Genomic DNA, 19,786 nt, shown 5'->3' on the forward strand with positions numbered 1-19,786 from the left:
ACAGGAGATTCGATCTCATAGAGTTCAATTCCCGTTCCCAACCCATGACCAATATGAGCTCGAAGCTTCCTTCGTAACTCCCGGAACTTCTTCGTAGTGGCTCCCTTACATGCCTCATTTCAGAGGGAACCTCAAAGTGGCTCTATTTCATTATATTCCATCCACATCCCAATTCCATTCATTTAATATCCCTTTGGTGTCATTGACATAACAGACGTCGTTTCTAGTCTATCTCTTTCTATTTCTTTTCTATATATGGAAAGTTCAAAAATCATCATATAATAATCCAGAAATTGCAATAGAAAAGAAATAAGGGAGGCGACACAACTTATAACTTTGCAGGCAACAAGGTCAGTTTGGTGGTAAGCAAAGTCGAATCTTCATAATACAAGTCAAGCATAACCTAATAGGCATCACTCTCCATGTCAAATAAGAGCTCTAAGCCAAACAAACTTCAATAAATGGAGCATAGAATCGGGTGGCTATACCTACGTCGATGCCCTTATGTTACTCCTATTTCAATTTATATGTCGTGCTCTAGACATAGCAAATGAGACTAACTTCATTGTAAGTTTAAAAAGAACATATAACTGGCAATTAAAGGGAACCAACAGTTGGCAAAAAAATCAGCTAATCCCAAACAGTCCAACACAATGGTTCAAATCTTTCTATTTTAAGTGGTTCGAATCAGCTAACACAATGGGAATAGGTAGAAACTGGCAAACATTGTAACCAGAAACATGTGTACTCCTCAACTAACATACATTGGTTAATAAACAAAAAATAACAAGAGAATACTGATGCAGATGGTGAAATAACTTAAATCTGCTGCTGTATTTGCATGGCAATAACCATATATGCATAAATAGAGAAGCAAGCCTGATGCAAATGATTAAATAAGCACCTGCTGTATTTGCCTGGCGATAAAAGCATATATGAAATCTATACTACAGAATTACTAAATGTAGCAGAACCTAACAGGCAGTCCCTTCCCAGTTCCCTCTATTTATGTTTCCCAAATTAATGAAATGCACAAAGAGTTTCAGCATGAGGAAGTAAAGAGAAATAAATAACAGTATAGAAACACAGGCTAATTTTACTATTTTTTTCCTATATTATACTCAACCCCATGAGCATAAAGACTGGTAAATCTCAAAATCCTGAGAAGCATATTTATCCATACTTGATAGTTCTATAATCCGCCAAATTGCTAATATGTTGAACATTAGAGAACTAGAATGATATAAAACTAAGATTGATATCGAAAATAGACGAGAACAATAAGCAAAAACTCTTAGTTTTGAAATAAATCAACAATCCCAAGGGTTGTCACATACATCAAAATCGAAAATCCATATAGCAAAAAAAAACTCTAAAAGAAAATCTGATAAAGCATTGCTAAACATTAAAATCAATCGCCTCCAGCCTTGTTGTAAACGTAGGTGAGCCCACACTTACCACAGTAGTGACGGTCAAAATGGTTAGCCATAAAAGTTCCAGCACCGCACTCAGCATTAGGGCACTCCTTACGAAGCCTCTGAACCTTTCCAGTATCATCAACCTTATAGAACTGCAACACAGCGAGCTTAACCTTCTTCTTCTTGTGCTTGATCTTCTTTGGCTTGGTGTAGGTCTTCTTCTTCCTCTTCTTAGCACCACCACGGAGACGGAGCACGAGATGGAGAGTGGACTCCTTCTGGATGTTGTAGTCGGCAAGAGTACGACCATCCTCAAGCTGCTTTCCGGCGAAAATCAAACGCTGCTGGTCTGGGGGAATCCCTTCCTTGTCCTGGATCTTGGCTTTGACATTGTCGATGGTGTCGGAAGACTCAACCTCTAGGGTGATCGTCTTCCCCGTTAGGGTTTTCACGAAGATCTGCATCTTCGTCTGGAGGAGAGGAATCAGTGGTGCTGCGGCTTCTAGGGTTTCTTTTGTCGATGGAATGAGAGTGTAAGCTCTGCCAGTGCCACTTTATTAGGGTTTTACAAGCCCTTTTCTTCGTAATTGGGCCTGCCATCTAGTGCAATATTTGGGCCTGCCATCTTGTGCCATTTTTGGGCCTTTGGAGATGACAATGTATATTGGGCTTATCTTGATTAGTTTAAGATCAAGTTACTTTTCTTTACATTAGTTTTCAATATTACGTTTTCTATATCAATTGGTGCGTCCGATACGTGTATTTGTCGCATCACTCGCATTCAAATACATATATTTGATATACATTTTAGTTTGACATAATACATAAATATGACTTTTAACTTAATTTCAATAGACAACTATCTCCTCCATCTTTGAGTGTGTATAAATAAGCACTTAAACTTGTATAACATTAAACAAGTAGACACACGTGGTGTACGTGACATAATTTACACGTAGTACGCCACGTAGGACAGAAATTGTCATGTAGGGTGTCAGGTAAGACGAATGTTTTTATTTGTTTAATTTTATACCCCATCTGTCCCTATTTACTTTGTCCATATTTCCTTTTTTAGTTGTTCTCATTTACTTGTCTATTTTGACAAATCAAGAAATGACAAAAAGAAATCCTATTATACCCTCATTTAATCTTCTTCAAAAATTTCAAGTTTTAATTCATTCTTTTTTAAACCATAATTAATAAGGGTAAAATTGTAACTTCATTATATTAATTATTGTTATCTTAATATGTATGTCATTTTGAAATGAACAACTAAATAGAGACGGAGAAAATACAAGTTTAGATACAATCTAAAATATAACTAAAATACGTAATTTAAAATAAGTAATTTCTTTCATTTATTTTCCAGCATTAGCAATCAAATTTGTTTCTCTAAATTTTGAGATTTTTTCCTCAATTGTTCGTGCATAGAAAAAACAATGTTTATTTCTCACTCTAGTTGATTTTTACTTTGTTGACTATTTTGATAAAAGTATATTATTATTTTTAAAAGTAGATACAAACCTTCATTTAAAATATTTAGATAATCGTTAATCATTTGGATTGTATGCCCTTTAGTATGTATCTAATTCTCGCAAATGATTTCATTAGATGTATGTCTTGTATTTTTAAAATTATGAATAGTCAAATATTTTTCATATATGTTTGTCTGACATATACTTTGTGATTTAGAAAAATTAATTATATATCAGATACGTGTATTTGAAATTTGTTATATATATGAAATATGTATATGATTATTCGATATTAATCACTTCAATAGAATTTAGATCGATAAATATGTGCTTTAGCTTTGGTCAGGGGTGTGCATCGATCGGTTCGGTTCAGTTTTATATATTATCGTTTGATTTATCGGTTTTCAGTTTTTAAATATGCTAACCTAATAACAAATCAATAAGACATTTTTTATCGGATTTCGATTTATCAGTTTTTTATCATTATCGATTCGGTTTTTAGTTTACCCAATAAGAAAATTTCCGTAAAATATTATATGTCTTCTCACTTCTCTAAATGTTTTGATATAGTAAAACAAGAAAGATAATGAGAAATTGTATCAATACGAGAAAATATAGTACGAAGGCTATAATTACATATTACCACCAAAATATAGTATGGAATTTTTTGTGTTAATCAAATTACTGACCTTTACTAAGTTGCAAATGTTATAACCTACCATTATAAACTAAAACTAAAATAAAACAGTCCAATAAGACTAAAACTAAAACTAAAATCAAATAACTACGATTGTGAACGCATTACTTTAATCTTTAGGTTTTGAATAAACAGTAAAACTAGTAAATCGGCCTACTCTGAAGTTAGTAGAGTACTAATAATTTGATATAGTTATAGTGTCTAATTATATATTAAATTGTTAATATTAAATAATTATGAAGGGTAAAATAATAAATTATTACTGTCTTATTGGATTATCGGTTTACCCAATAACCCAATAGTAAAAATCGAAACCGGACCAATAATTCAATAATTTTTTTTATAAACTCATTAAAAACACCAATAACCAATAACATTTTTTTCGATTCGATTTATCGGTCGATTCGATTTTTTGCATACCCCTAATTTTGGTTGGTCTGTTTGGTTTTTGCACACCCCTAACTTTGGTTGGTCTTCATTATCGCTAATTGTGCCCCGTGATAAATTTATGATTATTGTAATTTCATAAAAGTGTCATCTACAACAATCTATCTAAATATGATCGGATAAATGACAGAACTATTTCATTTGTGCTAAAAGAAACATATTATATCATGACAAAAAGATATCATATTTATAAAATAACATGCTTAGACATGCGACATTAAAAAACTTATATATATTTAATAGAAAATACTCAAGTATATGACATAATTACCACTGTGAACCACCATCACCTCTATCATCACAGTCACCACCGTTCCTAACCGCTACCATCACACTTATTTTCTCCAACATCATAACTATATGAATCATTATCGTCACCCCCATATTTTTAAATGGCGCCACCTTCACCTCAAATATCAACCATTACCACTACTACAATCTATTTCCACAACAAACTTCGTCATCACAATTAGCATTGATGTCTTATCACTATACATTATTCGATCATCGTCGCTAACTCCAACATTACTATTTGTTATTGTCACAGTCATAATCAATCTCCATGATCAACCACCTCCATCATCATAACCATCACCATCATCAACTACCACAAAACACATCGTTAACCACTACACATTCTTCGACCATCGTCCTCAAAACCACCAACTACTAACATCAATTAACTTCATCATTACAATCAATAACAACACTATCAATCGTCATTACTTTGACGTCACCATAACACCATCAACCTCCACCGTCATAAACTATCACAAACATTATTACTAATCATTGACAACAAATATTATTATCACTATCATCATCAAGTAATAATTAGTATTTTTAAAAAATGCAATATACATATCATCACATATTATTTAAGATATGTTTTCAAACTTGTGTGTTTTTTACCTTCTTAATAATTTAGGCGCAAAATTCTAAAAACCTAATTATTTTAATGTGTTGTTGACAATTCACACCTAAATCACATTGTTTAATTTAATCAAATTAGAGTTAAAAAGTTAGCTTATATTCTCCATTGATTTACTTATTTCGGTAAATCTACAATAAATCTAGTGTGGCAGCAGGGTTTAGCCGAGCAGGACGGAGATGGCTGCACGCTGCAACTTCTGGCTTCCCAAGAAGAAGAGATTTTGCTCAAACGTCCTTCTCCGAGATTCACAGTCAGTCTCAGTCTCAGTCTCTTTGGTTAACTCTCTAAAGTTTCTACTGCCATCATTTCAATGGAAGCTTTCTTTTGATTTCAATTCTTCAGGTTCTGCGGAAACCATACTCAAAGATCTGATGGACAATGGGTTCCTTGCCCTATACACCCTTCTCAGTAATTCCCCTTTCTCCTCATCCTTGTATACATATCATATTTACTATGTTCTTTAATGTAATTTATGTTATTTGCCTCTTTATAATAGCTCTGTGCTGGAAGGGAATCTGCAGAGTCATCTTAAGCGATGCCCATTTTTCAAACAAGCTCAATCTTTGTCGATTCAGCCTTTTTACCAGGAGGGTATTAATGCTGGCAAAGAAGAAGAAGGGGTGCAGAATTTTAGTTCAGAGATGAAGAGGAATGCAGTTCACGGGATGACCCTTTTTGAATTCTCCCAGTTGATTAACAAGATCAAGTCTATTCATGCTTCCATATGTAGTGACATTGGTGATTCATTCAAGATTCCTCAAGCTTGTGATATTTGGACTAATCGACAAGTGGACCGGTGTTCTACTATCGTACTCTTTCGTATGTGTTGTGTGCATTTTATGTTCCCCTTAATGCATTCTTATCTCATTTTCAAACCCCATTGTGTTGTTCTTTTTGCAGGGGTTTACCATTTCAAGAGAAACATGTAATGCAGCAGGCCTCTATTCTAGGGAATCTAGAAGAATTTGGGGTTCTGAAAAGTTGTAAGGATGATGCTGTATCAGGGCCAGTTAAGTTAGAAGCATCCGGTGACGACGATGATGTTCCCGCCGTTGTTGAATTTGGAGCAGGAAGAGGGTACTTGACACAAGTTCTGGCTGACTGTTACAGAATTAAGAAGATTTTATTAGTTGAACGCAAATCATACAAGCTCAAGGTTAGGCTAAAATCTGAAATGCTAAAGAAGCATCAAGATCATGCCTTTTCCAGCTTTTATTAATCTCTTTTGTTTTTTCCCGCTTTGCTTTATTATTAGAACATTATAGACACCCTGGCGTTTATGATTCGTGTGTTATGTACAGGCTGATCGAAGTTTGCGACAGAAAGAGAGTGTTACGCTGGAGCGATTGAGAATTGACAGTAAGGGCTTTATAAACCTTTCACTTTAACTAATAAAAAAGTTTTAGCTTTTTCTTTGTTCGTTTAATTAATCCCCTGCAATTTCAGTTGTTCTGTTTAGGGTTAAGATGGTTTCCTAGGATACGTATGTGAAGAGAACTATCTTTCTTTTAGAAAACGACATTTATCACGGTTTCACATGATAGCCAACTCAATAACTCTTGTACTACTTGAATGAATTAAATATTTTCCTGCTAATTTGTTGACTGTTGAGACTTAATATGCTAGAGAGTGCATAAAGTTCAATAGATAGATAAAAAAGTGATAAATGGGTAGTCTATGAACCACTTATCACCCCTTGGAATTTAGCATACTTGTTTGTTATCCATTTACTCATCTTGCAACCTTCACCTGATCGTTCCTATATGTATATGCAATAACAGTATATTGCATCCACAACAGTGATAGATTTTGGAGTCCCAAAAAAGCTGAGAAGATATTGAAATTTTTTTCCATAAATGAAGCATGTTTCCAGCATCATTTAGCCACATGAAAACAAGAATTAGGTCAAAGATGCATTCCCTGGATGCCTACTTAAATAATATCTTTACTTTACCTGATCAAGAAAAAATAAATGAAAACAAGAATTAGGTATTTTAAGAATAGGAAAAACTGCCAACATCATTGTTAAGCATTAGCAAATAGCAAATAGCAATCAGCATACAAGGATGTAAAGAGGCTTAAACGAATCATGCTGCTCGACTCATTTGATGATGGAACTGAGAAGGTTAGACCAGGTTACCTGATGTATTGAGCATTATTGTAAGTGGCTATTAATAAATTCAAAGACAATAATTAGTATTCCATCAGACTTGGGTAAAAAATCACTTCTATACAGAACCTTGAAGATAGTTGAATGGCCACACATCAAAAGGAAATAATATACCGGTGAGGTTGTTGATGGGGATGAGAAAAATGTAATGGTAGAGGTGTGTTGACCATAAAATCACTGAAACGTTACAGGTGATTGTGGAGTTTTAGCTGTTCTGTAGCTTTGGGTATATACTTTGATAGTCTTCAAATCTAGGGTTGATTCATTAAGTTAGCCATGATAGTTTGCAGGTGGATCCAGAATTAGAAGAAGTTTTATATTGGATACATTTCTTTTAGACAGGATAAAGTTCCGATTTCTTAATATTTATGTCCAGTCTGATTTTTGACATTGGATGCATTTCTTTTGGATAGGTTAAAGTTCCAATTTCTTAATATTTGAGTCCAGTCAAATCAGATACCTAGTTTGAGATGGCAAAAGTCTTGGATCTTTTTCTTTGGGGGGAGGGGGGACACGATGGAGGAAATACTAAAAGGTAGGAAGGATGTTGAAGGCCTTGATGCGAAGACTTCTTAGTTTCCAGTTTTGTGAATTGTTCATTCTAGCGGTTACTAAACTTCTTTAAACATGTGAGTACATTAATTACCCTTCAGACCCAATATAAAAATAGCAAGGAGTATATAAGTTAAAAAGCACGGGCACAATAACATACAAAACAGCATTTCACCCAAATCATGGTTAGAATGACCTTTTTCCAAGTTCTTCATGTCACTATTATGTGCTCCGAGTGTGTTTAGACAGAACGACAGTATCATAAGTGTTTCCTGTGAAATAGACTGAAAACTCTAAGAATATTGCTAGTTATATGAGTTCAAATATTGAGAGACTGACAAAATGATGGAAGAGAAATTAGAAGGCATTTCATGTTTTTGTTGTGTGTAATATAGTTCTGTGGAAAATGCTCGACCATTGTTTGAAGAAAAGGTGTCTTCTTCCTCTTTCTGCACAACATTTCATGGTTTCTCTACTTCATCACTTCGAATAAGCTGTTTTAACCATTTGCAGTTGAGGACCTAAAGTTGAATGCTGTTGAGAGTTTACAGGGAGTTCCTTATCTAGCAATTGGCAAACATCTTTGTGGCCCTGCTACAGGTACTTCTTTTCCTTATGCTTTCAGAAGAACATGTACTGTGTGTTTTCCAGTGCATTCAATTCTTCTTCAGGCCACTGTTACTTGACAAGCTAATACAGTAGCAATTTGATGCAGATATGACTCTAAGATGTTGCATCAGCAAACAATGCAATCAACATAATGATGCTCCTTCTGATTCGACGTGCCGCCTGATCGGCCTAGCTATAGCTACTTGCTGCCATCATCTTTGTCAGTGGAAGCATTACATAAGTAATCCACCTTCTGCTCTCGTGCTACTTGCTATTGCACATATCAATTTTGACCCTGTTTTAGTATATGTTCAAAAATGCTCTATTATTAACATTACTATGGATTTGCTGAAATTCTTGAATGATGCGTTCCTCAGATAAGCGATATATGTTGGATTTGGGAATCACTAAGGATGATTTCAATGCGATGACATGGCTTACCAGCTGGGCCGTTGATGCAGATCATGGTTCAGATCTTTGTGGCACTGGGTCTTTTGATCTACAAATCAGGTATGATATTTCTATCTGTATTATTAAGAGGTATGGTCTTCCCACACACACACACACAACTAAAAGAAGAGGTTCTTCACTAGTTTAGTGTGCTCATCGACGCCTGACCTTGAGATGTGGATCATCCCAGGCACATTAGCATGGTGCGCTCTTGTTTTAATTGCCACAATTTCTTTTCTTGCTCGTAAAATGGTTGTCTCTTATGGTTCACAGGGAAAACGAGCACGTAGAATCAGATCCAAATACATATGACGTCAAAAACATGGTGAAGGATATGAAGGCTGTGGATAGAGCTGTTGTAGGATTGATGTGCAAGGATATAATAGATGTTGGAAGGTTTATGTGGCTCAACGAACATGGACTTGAATGTGAGCTTGTCAAGTATGTCCCGTCAAATATCTCTCCAGAAAACCGATTGTTGGTTGCTAGGCAGAAAAGTTGAGTGTTAACTTGCTGCTGAACACCATATTTGTATTATCATATATTTAGCTTTCTCAGACCTGTAGCTCTAATTCACAATTTGATTCTGTATACTGGATATTAGCTCCTTTTTTCAGTAGATGTTTCTTAGAGGCTCATATTGTTTTGATGTTTTCTCCCAGTTTACACTAAAATATTTTATATTTTTAATGTAACGTGATTCTTTTGTTTATCCCGTAGTCTCTTACTCTTCAATTGTTTTTATTACTATCAGCATATCAAAACTTGGTAATCTTCAACGTTGCCATACCATTTGGTCTACAAACATGACCCAAATTTGGTTCCAACGCTCATTTAATCTCTATTGTTTTGTTTTTTAACTGGAGAAAGTTATTTTGCTTTTCAATTCAATGGATCAAACGATAAATTACCTCCAATTATGAGCTCGTTTCTCGTCTCTTCGTCTGCAAAAGAATGTAACTTGAGAGATAGGGAAATTCAATTGTTTCCTTCAACTTACTGCAACCTTCGTATTCTTTATTCTTCTCAATGGAGGTTTACAAGATAGCCATTTTACTATAACCTTGTCACTCAACAATCACAACATCAAGTCTGAAATCCAATAGATTTAACATTTGAATTTCATTCATGAATTCAATTGACAGATATACACATCTCTGTGCAAGAATTTACAGGATACACAACCATGCATGCCAGACATGCAATCCAGATACCATATATTCAGTTTACAATGTACACTTTCTAAGAGTGACCACCAAAGGTTTTCTCACTGCTGTAGCACATGTAGAGGAACCCATCTTTATCCTTGGAAGATTCATACACGGTCTCAATCAAGCTTGCTGCAACAACAAAAAATCCATATGAGATCAGTAATGGAGAAACTTATTCTTGTAATGTCATTATTACAGATGCATTATGAACAAGGACTAGGCATTTTACTTGTTTGAGGCAAGGTGTTATTCACAAACACGAAGAGAGCTTTTCCAGGAGCCAGATGCAGCCTGCCACTCAGAATGTGGATAAATTGTCCAACAGACATATCACGAGGTACCAGGTATCTGTAGCCAAGAAAAGATGGAAGAATTAAAAAAGAAAATAAAAGAGGAAACATTATGGACTACATGAACAACAAGAGTTCTTTTTTTTAGGGGGTTGGAGTTGGGGGTGGGGGGACTAGTGGGTTTTCCAATCTCTGTTTGCTCGTACGTACAACATTGAATCAAACTACAACCTCTCCAAAAAACCAAAATCAAATTCCAAAACAGGACCTACGGAGAAGAAGTCAATACAAGGCAAAAGCTTTCATTGCAATCTGATGCCCTAAAATACTATTTAAAGTAGGGGATGGTAGAAGAATCATTTTTATGCAGGATGCCTGGTTAATACATTCTCCACTAGAAGAGAAGTTCCTAGACTTTTTCCAGTGTGTTACGCATAGTTGTTACCAGAGGCCATAGCTCAAGGTAGATGGCAAGAGTGTGCGTGAAGCAAGCTTCCTTGTTGTAAAGTTTCCTCATTTCAAGATATAAACCAACACTTGACCAAAAAATAAAGATAAGATCCGCTCGCTATAGCTTCAAATTTTCCAAAATAAAAAATTGACTACATTTTAGAGATGGAATAACGAGGTACTAAAAGAATATCTTCAAACTAAAAGCAAGAAGTTGTAAAAGGTAAAACAAAATACTGAAAGGAAATGAACCTAACCAAAACTTGAACTAAATACTCATCAAGAGACAAATCAAAGTTTTCCGTTAAAGTAAAGCAGCATATTTAGTTTAAACAAGACAGAAAGAAAAGCCTCAACGAGAATGTGACTGATATAAAATAAAGAGGAGATCATTTTTTTGGATCAAGAAAACCGGTATCCCATCAGAAGAAATATTTTAAAAATCCAACTTTATTTAAACAACCAAGAGAGAATTATTTTTATTCTCTGTCCATCAACCAGTCCAATTTTCCTAACAAAAAGAAAAAGAATTCAATCCAGACATGATTTGACTAACCACAAAAAGCTAGGACAATTAGAGGAACATAGTTATATTAACTAATGTGAGACATTCAGGGATCTTTGCCTATAGAATCTATGTGAAAACACAACTGCGCACGTGTCAAACTAGCCGTCCAACCAGATCGAACTTAAGCTCAGTTATAAGAATTATTCCTCAAGAAGAAAGTAGAGAATAAATGTGAGAATTAAGATCTACTCCTTGAGAGAGATTTATCATTCTGAAACATAAACCAAAAAGAGCAAAAGAGAAATGTGAGAATTAAGATCTATTCCTTAAGAGAGATTTATCATTCTGAAATGGAAACCAAAAAAAGCAAAAGAGAAAACAAAGAAAAGAGAGTTAAGCATCATATTATATTATAAGTGGGAAGTCACAGACTCGAATGTTGATAGACTTAAGTGCCCTTAAAATGTTGATGGACGTTAATACCCTTTATTACTCCTTCAACCGCAACAAACAAAACGTATAATGCATGCACATCATAATGAATTATTAATGTTTGATAATGTTGGTATGTCTTCTCTACTATTAATTTAATTTGAGTAATGAATTTGGATTCATGGAAAGGTAATACTTTTTGTATTCTCACACAATCCTTGAATGTTTGCTTTGGTAATACTACAGATTGCAAGTTGAATGGTTATGTTAGAATATAAACATATTGTTTATAAGTAGATGGAGATTGAATTCAATTATCCACCAACCCTCCCCTTGTTTGTTGAAGACGACAAAAATTGTCAGTACCTAAAGATTACCTGCCAATACAGAACATGTCTAGCAAGCTCTCGGAGATGTGGGTGCCTTTGGACACTCAGTCGTCTGTATCAAATTAAAAGAACCTGTGCCAGTGAGGGGTTAATAGTCTGATACAACTATCTATCAGAGGAGCCTATACATCTACTTTTGGTTTGTGTTCAGACAAAAAATTTTCTGGTACAAAGAGTTCATTTATTTCCAGTCTTCCACGACAATGCATCAATTGATTATTTATAGATATGCAACTAATGCAAATATTGTCTTCCATACTTCCGATCATTGTTTGTAAAACCGAATTAGTTGGACTTACTTCCATCTATCCTATTCAGATTCCCAAGGAATGTACTAAAATTCGTATATCATATGGAGTGAGCTGGAAAAAATGGGTGTGGGGAGGATTTAAGTTTCCAGTTTACTAAAAGTTGGATGGAGGAAAGTAAGGTGTAAGCACAACTCAACCTATCCTGCCAGTTGTGTTTTGATCTTGATAGAATATTGGCATGATTGTAATGTTTCTATCTTAATTGTTTATCTTATATTCTCCTTCTTTTCCTATGCCTTGCAATATAGTTTATAGTATTTCCAGTGCTATACACAATGTTGCCATCTAGCAAGTAGCTCGTGACTCATTCATCAGCACTAAGCCTTTTGATTCATTCCAACAAGTATTAGGCCGAAGAGTTGTTGTAATTAAAGCAGTCAGAACTTATTCAAGGAAAACTTTTAATCCGTGAATGGAATACAATTTTTGAGTTGAAGACAAAATCTGTGTATGTAGTCCAATGTGTATTTTAGGTTTTATCTACTTAATACTATTGTATATTCAACAAGGTAACTTAAATTTCATTCTATACTGGAACTATTTTAGCTGTTCTTTAAACAAACTTGAATTAACAACCTACAAGACTGAAAAGCTCATGGTCTCACTTTATGTATTTTGTCTCAAGTAGCTGATTTACTTGGTCGTATATCTCTATATATTGTGTCTCAAGTTGCTGATTTCCTTGATCATCTCTCTCTTAATTAGGCACTTTAAAAGTATTACAACTAAATAATATTACAGCCGTTTATCAGAAGAAGGTATATGACTATTACACTTTTAAAGTTAAATTTCTTTCTTAAATATTTATTCACAAATTATGTAAATTATAAATTGTCTTGAAACTTTTTAAAAAATTTTAAAAAAACCATTCAAAAAAAAGTATGCGGTATACATCTAAAATCTTCACATTTTTTAACATCAATCCTTTAAGATTGCCATAAACATGTATATCACTACAAAGATATTAGTTCATAACAACTATAATTAAGTTTCCATTTTTTATCTCTCTTCAAAAACAAATCACCAACTCTTCACAAACATCTCACATAATGCATTTTGTAAGTTGTGAAACGGTAAAAGAGAAAATATTGTTCCACTTTCTTAGAACCATACAGGCTTGCAACATAAGGACAGTTGCAAATGACGTGAATACAAGTCAATATGTTACACTATTCTATCTAAAGCAAAGTCGTAACCCGTATATCCAAATCATGATAGGCATTCAATAATTTTTCTAGGGCAGTTTCTTTCTTCACTGAGTTAGCTAAATAGTATATACAAGAACCCTTATTTCTTTTCTTCAATTTTTATTTTACAACTCAAACACTATTTAACAATAGTATTTATGTAATTTTTAAAATTTGTACTCATACGGGGTACACGCGCCGCGAGGCGCGTGCCTAAAGACTAGTTCTTTTAAGATCCTTTCCTTATAAAAAAAGATATTTCATTCTTCTAAATTTACAGTTCAATTAAGGTTTGATATGAAATAATAAGCGCATCCAGAACTAAAGAGCTGAGAGAGATTCACATTTGCAGAATCTGCCATCTATAAGCATTAGATATTTCTTTGGGTGCGAATTCAAGAAGAATTTCATTAACATCACATTCATGAGTAATACAAGAAAGCACATCACTTAAGATTTTTTTGGCAGGAAACGCGACACCAAGATGATAGTTGCTTACTTCTTCTTTTCCATCTCAGGGAGGTCAGTTTTTAAATATCTTTCAGCCACCACCTACAAAAACATAAATACCTGCATGAGATGATGACAAATATGCACTATGCATGGAGGACCATCCAATAACAACCAATGGGTGAAACACGATGGTAAGTCGGAACTATTTGTTGTTAGTATGTTTCTTTCTGAAAAACAAACATCCAAATACTGAAGGATAGGAAAAGTAATAGCAAAGTGTATATAACATTCTCAAAAAGGTTAATTTTTAAGCAAACAATTGCAGCCGAACTCCATAGTATTCATTACTCAACACAAATTGTGAGCAACAGGTAACTATTGCTTCGACTCCTAATGTTTGATAAGATAGGATTTTGACCTTTGATTTGGGATGTTAACATGGACTACATATAAAAAGATTTAAATTTTGAGACAAGTCAAACTTTTAAAGAAAGCATCCGAAGGGGGTGTTACTTACACAGAAGTAATCCAAAACCTATATGCTAAGTCCACAATCCGTCATAATCACACAGACACCCATCTTACATAGGATTACTGATAAACAAAGTATTGTGCACTTCCATATATGTAATATTCCATTTCCGTGTCAATATCTTAATCATCTTCTCCTATAGTTCTCTCACATGTCTTCCTTTAAGTTCCAATTGATGTGATCAAGTCCGTCCTTCATCATCCAAACTTTCACTCGTAGAAATTCTAGAAAAGCCTTAACTTTCTGACATTATGTATCCAGCATCCAACCTCTCTGTGTTCTATCTTCAATCACTCTATAATTTTGTTCGGCATTAGATCTCTTTAACCTTCCTCATTCCTTTGAACTTAATGAAATTATCCTATCCAATATTTGTACAATTTTATGAAAGAGAAAGAAGAAGAAGAACAAGACCAAGACTCAAGTATCAATGTTGTTCTCAAAATTCAAGTAGACATAATCTCCTCTTAATGGTTGGAATAAATCTGTCACAGTTCGCTTTGGAAAAACCGTAGAAGCTGATAAACAAAATCACAGTTTACTAGTTAAGGAAAGAAGATACTAGGTAAGAGCCCCCTAACAAGCGTCAACCACTAATCAGAACTGTTCCAAATAATACGATGAGTAAACTTTCTGACTAATAATTTGCCACAATGATAGCGAAATCATAAAAGCTATGAAACCATAGAGATACTGAAGCATGGTGTCTATCATGCACCGAAATTCAGGATAGTCGGAACTACCAAGGTGACTCAACAATAATGCATTTGATATCAAAAATCATATTAACAAGTTAAAATTAAAGCTTTGGGGAAACTTAAGGGCTAAAAGTTGGAGATAGTGTGGGTTAGGCTAGGGAGCTGTTTGAATCAATTGAGATAGGAAAGCTAATTGTTACAAAAAAAAAGAAGCTAACTTTAGGTCTTCATGTGCCTTAAATAGAGTTTCAACTTTAAAGTTTAAACCCGTTGATTATCTATTAAACCATGACAAATCCGTCCAACTAACCAGTGCTTAACTTAATAATTGCAATGATCATCAAATAAATTACAAAAAATACAGAACATACCGGCACTCGATCAGGATATTTGGCAATTATATCCTGTGATTCTGAGAGTCTTTCATCTGCAGTTTAATCAACGAAAACGAAACAAATTGTAAGGCACATGAGAAGTAAAATAAAGAAAAGGGAGATTTTGATACAGAATCGGACATCATTACCATATGAATATTCATCTTTGAAGGTCTTCCCCATCTCTTTGCTTCACGATCGTGGCTGCCGACCAGGGATGATTTCCGTCTTTTAAAGATAAGGAACAGGAGACGTGAAAACCAACGCTATTTTTAATAATTGCGTCCATGCTCTTTTCGAAAGTTAATTTGAACACATTAATTTGATAATTCAAAAGTTAATTTGACAATTTTTATATATTAATATAATAAAAAATATATATTTTAAAATGTTAGTCAAAATATTTATAATTTCATTCCAAAAATAGAAATCATAATATATAATACCGTACGAAAGGAGTATTATACAAGTATAAATTTTTAAGATGTACTATGTAAACAAGCGGGGATAGCTCAGTTGGGAGAGCGTCAGACTGAAGATCTGAAGGTCACGTGTTCGATCCACGTTCACCGCAATTTTGTTTTCCTATTTTTTTTCTCTTTTTTGCAAAAGAACGAATTAATTATAATTGTATCTTTTTCCGAAACATAATTTAAAGTTATTATATTAGTAAATCATATAGTTTGAATATTATGAAACACAACTTCGTATTATTATATTAGTAAATAATATAATTTGAAAGTATGAGTTATTTTGTTTAGATAACTGGAAATATATAAAAGCGATAAGATCCGGCAAGCTTGAGAGTTTCCAAATGTCTTCACACGAATTATAATTATATCTTTTTCCGAAACATAATTTAAAGTTATTATATTAGTAAATCATATAGTTTGAATGTATAAAACATAACTTCGTATTATTATATTAGTAAATAATATAATCTGAATGTATGAGCTATTTTGTTTTAAAAACTGAAAATATATAAAAACAATAAGATCCAGCATGTTTGAGAGTTTCCAAATGTCTTCATATGACACTTCTATGTCTTATGATGTAGCCATTTGTTTCGAAATCAAATCAACAATATTTTTAGTGTCAAATAAAATCTTCACTGTTTCCTCTCTTTCTACTGTTTCCTCTCTTTCTAATAGCACATTCAAAAATTCACTAATGGTTAATGAGTCATTTTATTTTGATCCTCTAATATAAATCTTATTATGTAATGATTCCTCAAATATTAGGTTTGTCTTTATTTTATATGTATAGAGACATCAACTAATATTCAATGACAATGGATAATAAAATTACAATCAACTTATTTTAAGAAATGTTAAGTATTTCACATAATATTAATATTTAAATAAAAATAACAAAAAAACAAAAAGAGTATTATAAGATAAAATTGAACTCTAAACTAATTATATGAAGTTTGTTTAGTATTTTTACTTGACTTTGTCTTAAAAAAATATACTCTTTTATCATTTGTCTCCATTGTCATTATTTATCACACTCATTTTCAACATTATCAAAGCATTGCCATTATTTATCACTCATTTTCAACATTATCAAAGCAATTATATGATAACTTTTTTCTCATTATTTTTTTTTCTTTTAAAATCTAGACTACTTAAATAAAGATATATTATTATTATTATTTAACTAATAGTAAAGATCCATATATTTTAGACAAAAGTTGCATGCCCCTCATAATTTGACCATACAAGTTTCCTCCATTCCACTTTCTTATTATATACTGTAGCAATTTTGTTCATTGTATATCCAACAGTAGTTAAGTATTTATGAGCTTTAAAGATTCTCTGAACTAGCCATGATGCTTGTTTAGCATGTTTTCCCCATATACCCATAATAGCTATGGTCCAAGATGTAATTCTACTCAGCATTCTATCAATAAGAGGCTTACATTGTACTACAGACATTCTTTTGGTAATTAATGGCACCCCTAAGTACCTGAATGATAATTCTCCTTTCACAAATTGCAAACTCCCTGTAAGATTTGATCTTGGACCATTTGCTTTACTCCTCCAAAATAGACACTGCTTTTGTCCACATATGCTACCAACCCTGATGCATTAGAAAACTCCATAAAATATTTGTATAAATATTAATATTAATATTTAAATAAAAATAACAAAAAGGATACTATAAGGCCTCTTTTATCACATTCATATTCAATATCATTAAAGGAATTATAGGATAACTTTTTTTCTCATTATCATTTTAATTTCTTTTAAAATCTATACTACTTAAATAAAAATATTTTATTACTCCCTCTATACCTATTTAGTTGTCCGCTTTAGAAAAGACACACATATTAAGATAACAATAATTAACATAGTAAAGTTACAATTTTACCCTTATTTATTATGGTTTCAAAAAGGATGAATTAAAACTTAGAAATTCTCAAGAAGTTTTAATGAGGGTATAATAGGAAAAAAATTTGTTCTTTCTTGATTTGTCAAAATGGACAAGTAAATAGGGATATCTAAAAGAGAAAATATGGATAATTAAATAGAGACAGAGGGAGTATTATTTAATTAATAGTAATAAAGATCCATATATTTTAGACAAAAGTTGCATGCCCTCATCACTCCTCCTCCGCGTAAGTGCAACGGCAAGTTGAAACAAAGTAAAGAAACGGGAAAATTTTACTCGTGATGTCTATATTAAGGTAAATATGCATGTCATGTGTTTAGATATTTATAGTTCATTTTATTTCATTAAATCACATAATAATGAAAATTACATTCACTTGATATAACACTTGATACGGATAAAATTTTTCCTAATGAAACTATTTAATCATCATTTATGTGATTTTTACTTAATTTTTGTCGTTCGCTTGATATGACTCTTATGATTGATTGGACGGGAAAAGAAATAAAAGTAAATATAAATAATAGGAATCACATAGTGTGAAATATAAATTACATCTTATCCCTATTAGTTTTTATTTTATAGAAATCCCTTAAAATAAGAGGGATCTGAATACGTAAGTGGTGGCTAGATACATAATTTAATTTGAAAAAATAACGTAAATTTCATTTAAATTAATTGCAATCCCATAAATCACGTCTGACATGTTGTAAATCACGTCTGACATGTTGTAAATAATCCATCTAATACTTAACAGATTCACAAATTTGAAATTTCACATTCACAACTTCTCCATCGAGGAACCATTACTATCGAAAAAGTTTTAAATTCAAATAACTCGAAAAAATCGTTGTAGAAGATGAATATGTCAATTTTGTTGAGATTGGATGAGCGAGGTGATTTATGAAGGTTGTTGGACAATCTGTTTCACTTATGAATCTGAAGCGGCAAGATTATAGTAGTCCTTGAGTTGAGAGGATTCAAAACTTAGCAAAGATGGTGAAAGATGCGACGTTCTTTGCTATGTCTGTAGGGGCCTTAGCTTTTTGGCAAACCATGGACATAATCCATGTCTAGATCGCTCTTCATCAAGATGAGATAGAGAAGCAAGAGAGAATCGAGAAGGAAGCACATATCAGAAGAATGAGAGTAGAGCTAATTAGAGAAAACAAAGAGTGGAGCCTCTTGCCTAAGCTGCCAAGAATTGTAAACCTAATTGCATTCAATACAACAAGTTGTTTTTTCTGTCTTTTTGATGTTTTTGGACTTCTGCTTGTATTTCTAATTTTCATAAAAACTATGTAATGATGGTGATCAATGCACCTATGAAAGTTTAAATTTGTCTTACTCTTAAGATGGTACCACTCAATATGGTTCAGATACATTATTTAATTTATCATGATCTAGTTGGAAATGTATCTTATATTATAAGATTGCGAAAAATACGTAATTGTGATAGATTGCAACTAGACGAGATACATTGTGGACAAGAAGAATATATTACTCATGCTATATTACTTTTACTAAACTATTTAATACATTACTAAGTACTGTAATCCTATTTGATACATTGGAGAAGTAAAGATTGCCCATAAAATATTCTATTTTAGATCAATACATTACTGTGTGATAGTTATTTTAATTTTTGCCAAATCAAACTTCGCTTACTGATTTTTAAATTCTTTTGCAAAAAATAAATTTTCAAAAAAATAAAACAAAAAAGGATGAAAATATTCACTTTCTTTTTACATTGGAACAAAAAAAAAGCACCTTAGTATCAATTGAAGGCGTTGTTTATAATATAT

General features: G+C 32.9%; 3 protein-coding genes and 1 non-coding gene across 4 annotated transcripts; 2 read left to right on the forward strand and 2 right to left on the reverse strand.

The window, feature by feature from the left end:
- Window positions 1-1,268: 1,268 nt before the first annotated feature.
- Window positions 1,269-1,960, reverse strand: LOC107008353 (ubiquitin-40S ribosomal protein S27a). The gene has a single exon (XM_015207351.2). It carries the CDS (start codon window positions 1,880-1,882, stop codon window positions 1,412-1,414), a length of 471 nt encoding a protein of 156 aa, XP_015062837.1. The 5' UTR covers window positions 1,883-1,960; the 3' UTR covers window positions 1,269-1,411.
- Window positions 1,961-5,080: 3,120 nt separating this feature from the next.
- On the forward strand, window positions 5,081-9,464 carry LOC107011752 (tRNA:m(4)X modification enzyme TRM13 homolog). The gene is made up of 9 exons (XM_015211381.2): window positions 5,081-5,221; window positions 5,314-5,379; window positions 5,468-5,767; window positions 5,872-6,127; window positions 6,273-6,330; window positions 8,207-8,293; window positions 8,409-8,543; window positions 8,680-8,812; window positions 9,026-9,464. The coding sequence occupies exons 1-9, from the start codon at window positions 5,148-5,150 to the stop codon at window positions 9,252-9,254; spliced, it is 1,338 nt and encodes a 445-aa protein (XP_015066867.1). The 5' UTR covers window positions 5,081-5,147; the 3' UTR covers window positions 9,255-9,464.
- A 284-nt stretch (window positions 9,465-9,748) lies between these two features.
- LOC107002399 (autophagy-related protein 8i) lies at window positions 9,749-15,874 on the reverse strand. Its single transcript, XM_015200452.2, has 5 exons — window positions 15,737-15,874; window positions 15,585-15,640; window positions 14,030-14,082; window positions 10,193-10,311; window positions 9,749-10,092 (listed from the first exon to the last, which is right to left on the reverse strand). The coding sequence occupies exons 1-5, from the start codon at window positions 15,768-15,770 to the stop codon at window positions 9,995-9,997; spliced, it is 360 nt and encodes a 119-aa protein (XP_015055938.1). The 5' UTR covers window positions 15,771-15,874; the 3' UTR covers window positions 9,749-9,994.
- Window positions 15,875-16,088: 214 nt separating this feature from the next.
- On the forward strand, window positions 16,089-16,161 carry TRNAF-GAA. Its single transcript has one exon. It is a non-coding gene; the product is annotated as a tRNA-Phe (tRNA).
- Window positions 16,162-19,786: the final 3,625 nt, after the last annotated feature.

This window comes from Solanum pennellii, chromosome 1 (assembly GCF_001406875.1).
Source record: "Solanum pennellii chromosome 1, SPENNV200".
Taxonomy (NCBI): domain Eukaryota; kingdom Viridiplantae; phylum Streptophyta; class Magnoliopsida; order Solanales; family Solanaceae; genus Solanum; species Solanum pennellii.

Bases quoted from the DNA above. Each gene is read 5' to 3' on its own strand.
- LOC107008353 (XM_015207351.2), bottom strand. From the start codon at position 1,882: ATGCAGATCTTCGTGAAAACCCTAACGGGGAAGACGATCACCCTAGAG.
- LOC107011752 (XM_015211381.2), top strand. From the start codon at position 5,148: ATGGCTGCACGCTGCAACTTCTGGCTTCCCAAGAAGAAGAGATTTTGC. The intron at 6,331-8,206 runs GTAAGGGCTTTA...AACCATTTGCAG, and splicing joins GGAGCGATTGAGAATTGACA to TTGAGGACCTAAAGTTGAAT. The intron at 8,544-8,679 runs GTAATCCACCTT...TGCGTTCCTCAG, and splicing joins TCAGTGGAAGCATTACATAA to ATAAGCGATATATGTTGGAT.
- LOC107002399 (XM_015200452.2), bottom strand. From the start codon at position 15,770: ATGGGGAAGACCTTCAAAGATGAATATTCATATG. The intron at 14,083-15,584 runs GTATGTTCTGTA...ATGTTTTTGTAG, and splicing joins AATATCCTGATCGAGTGCCG to GTGGTGGCTGAAAGATATTT. The intron at 10,312-14,029 runs GTAAGCAACTAT...TCTTGGCTACAG, and splicing joins CCTGAGATGGAAAAGAAGAA to ATACCTGGTACCTCGTGATA.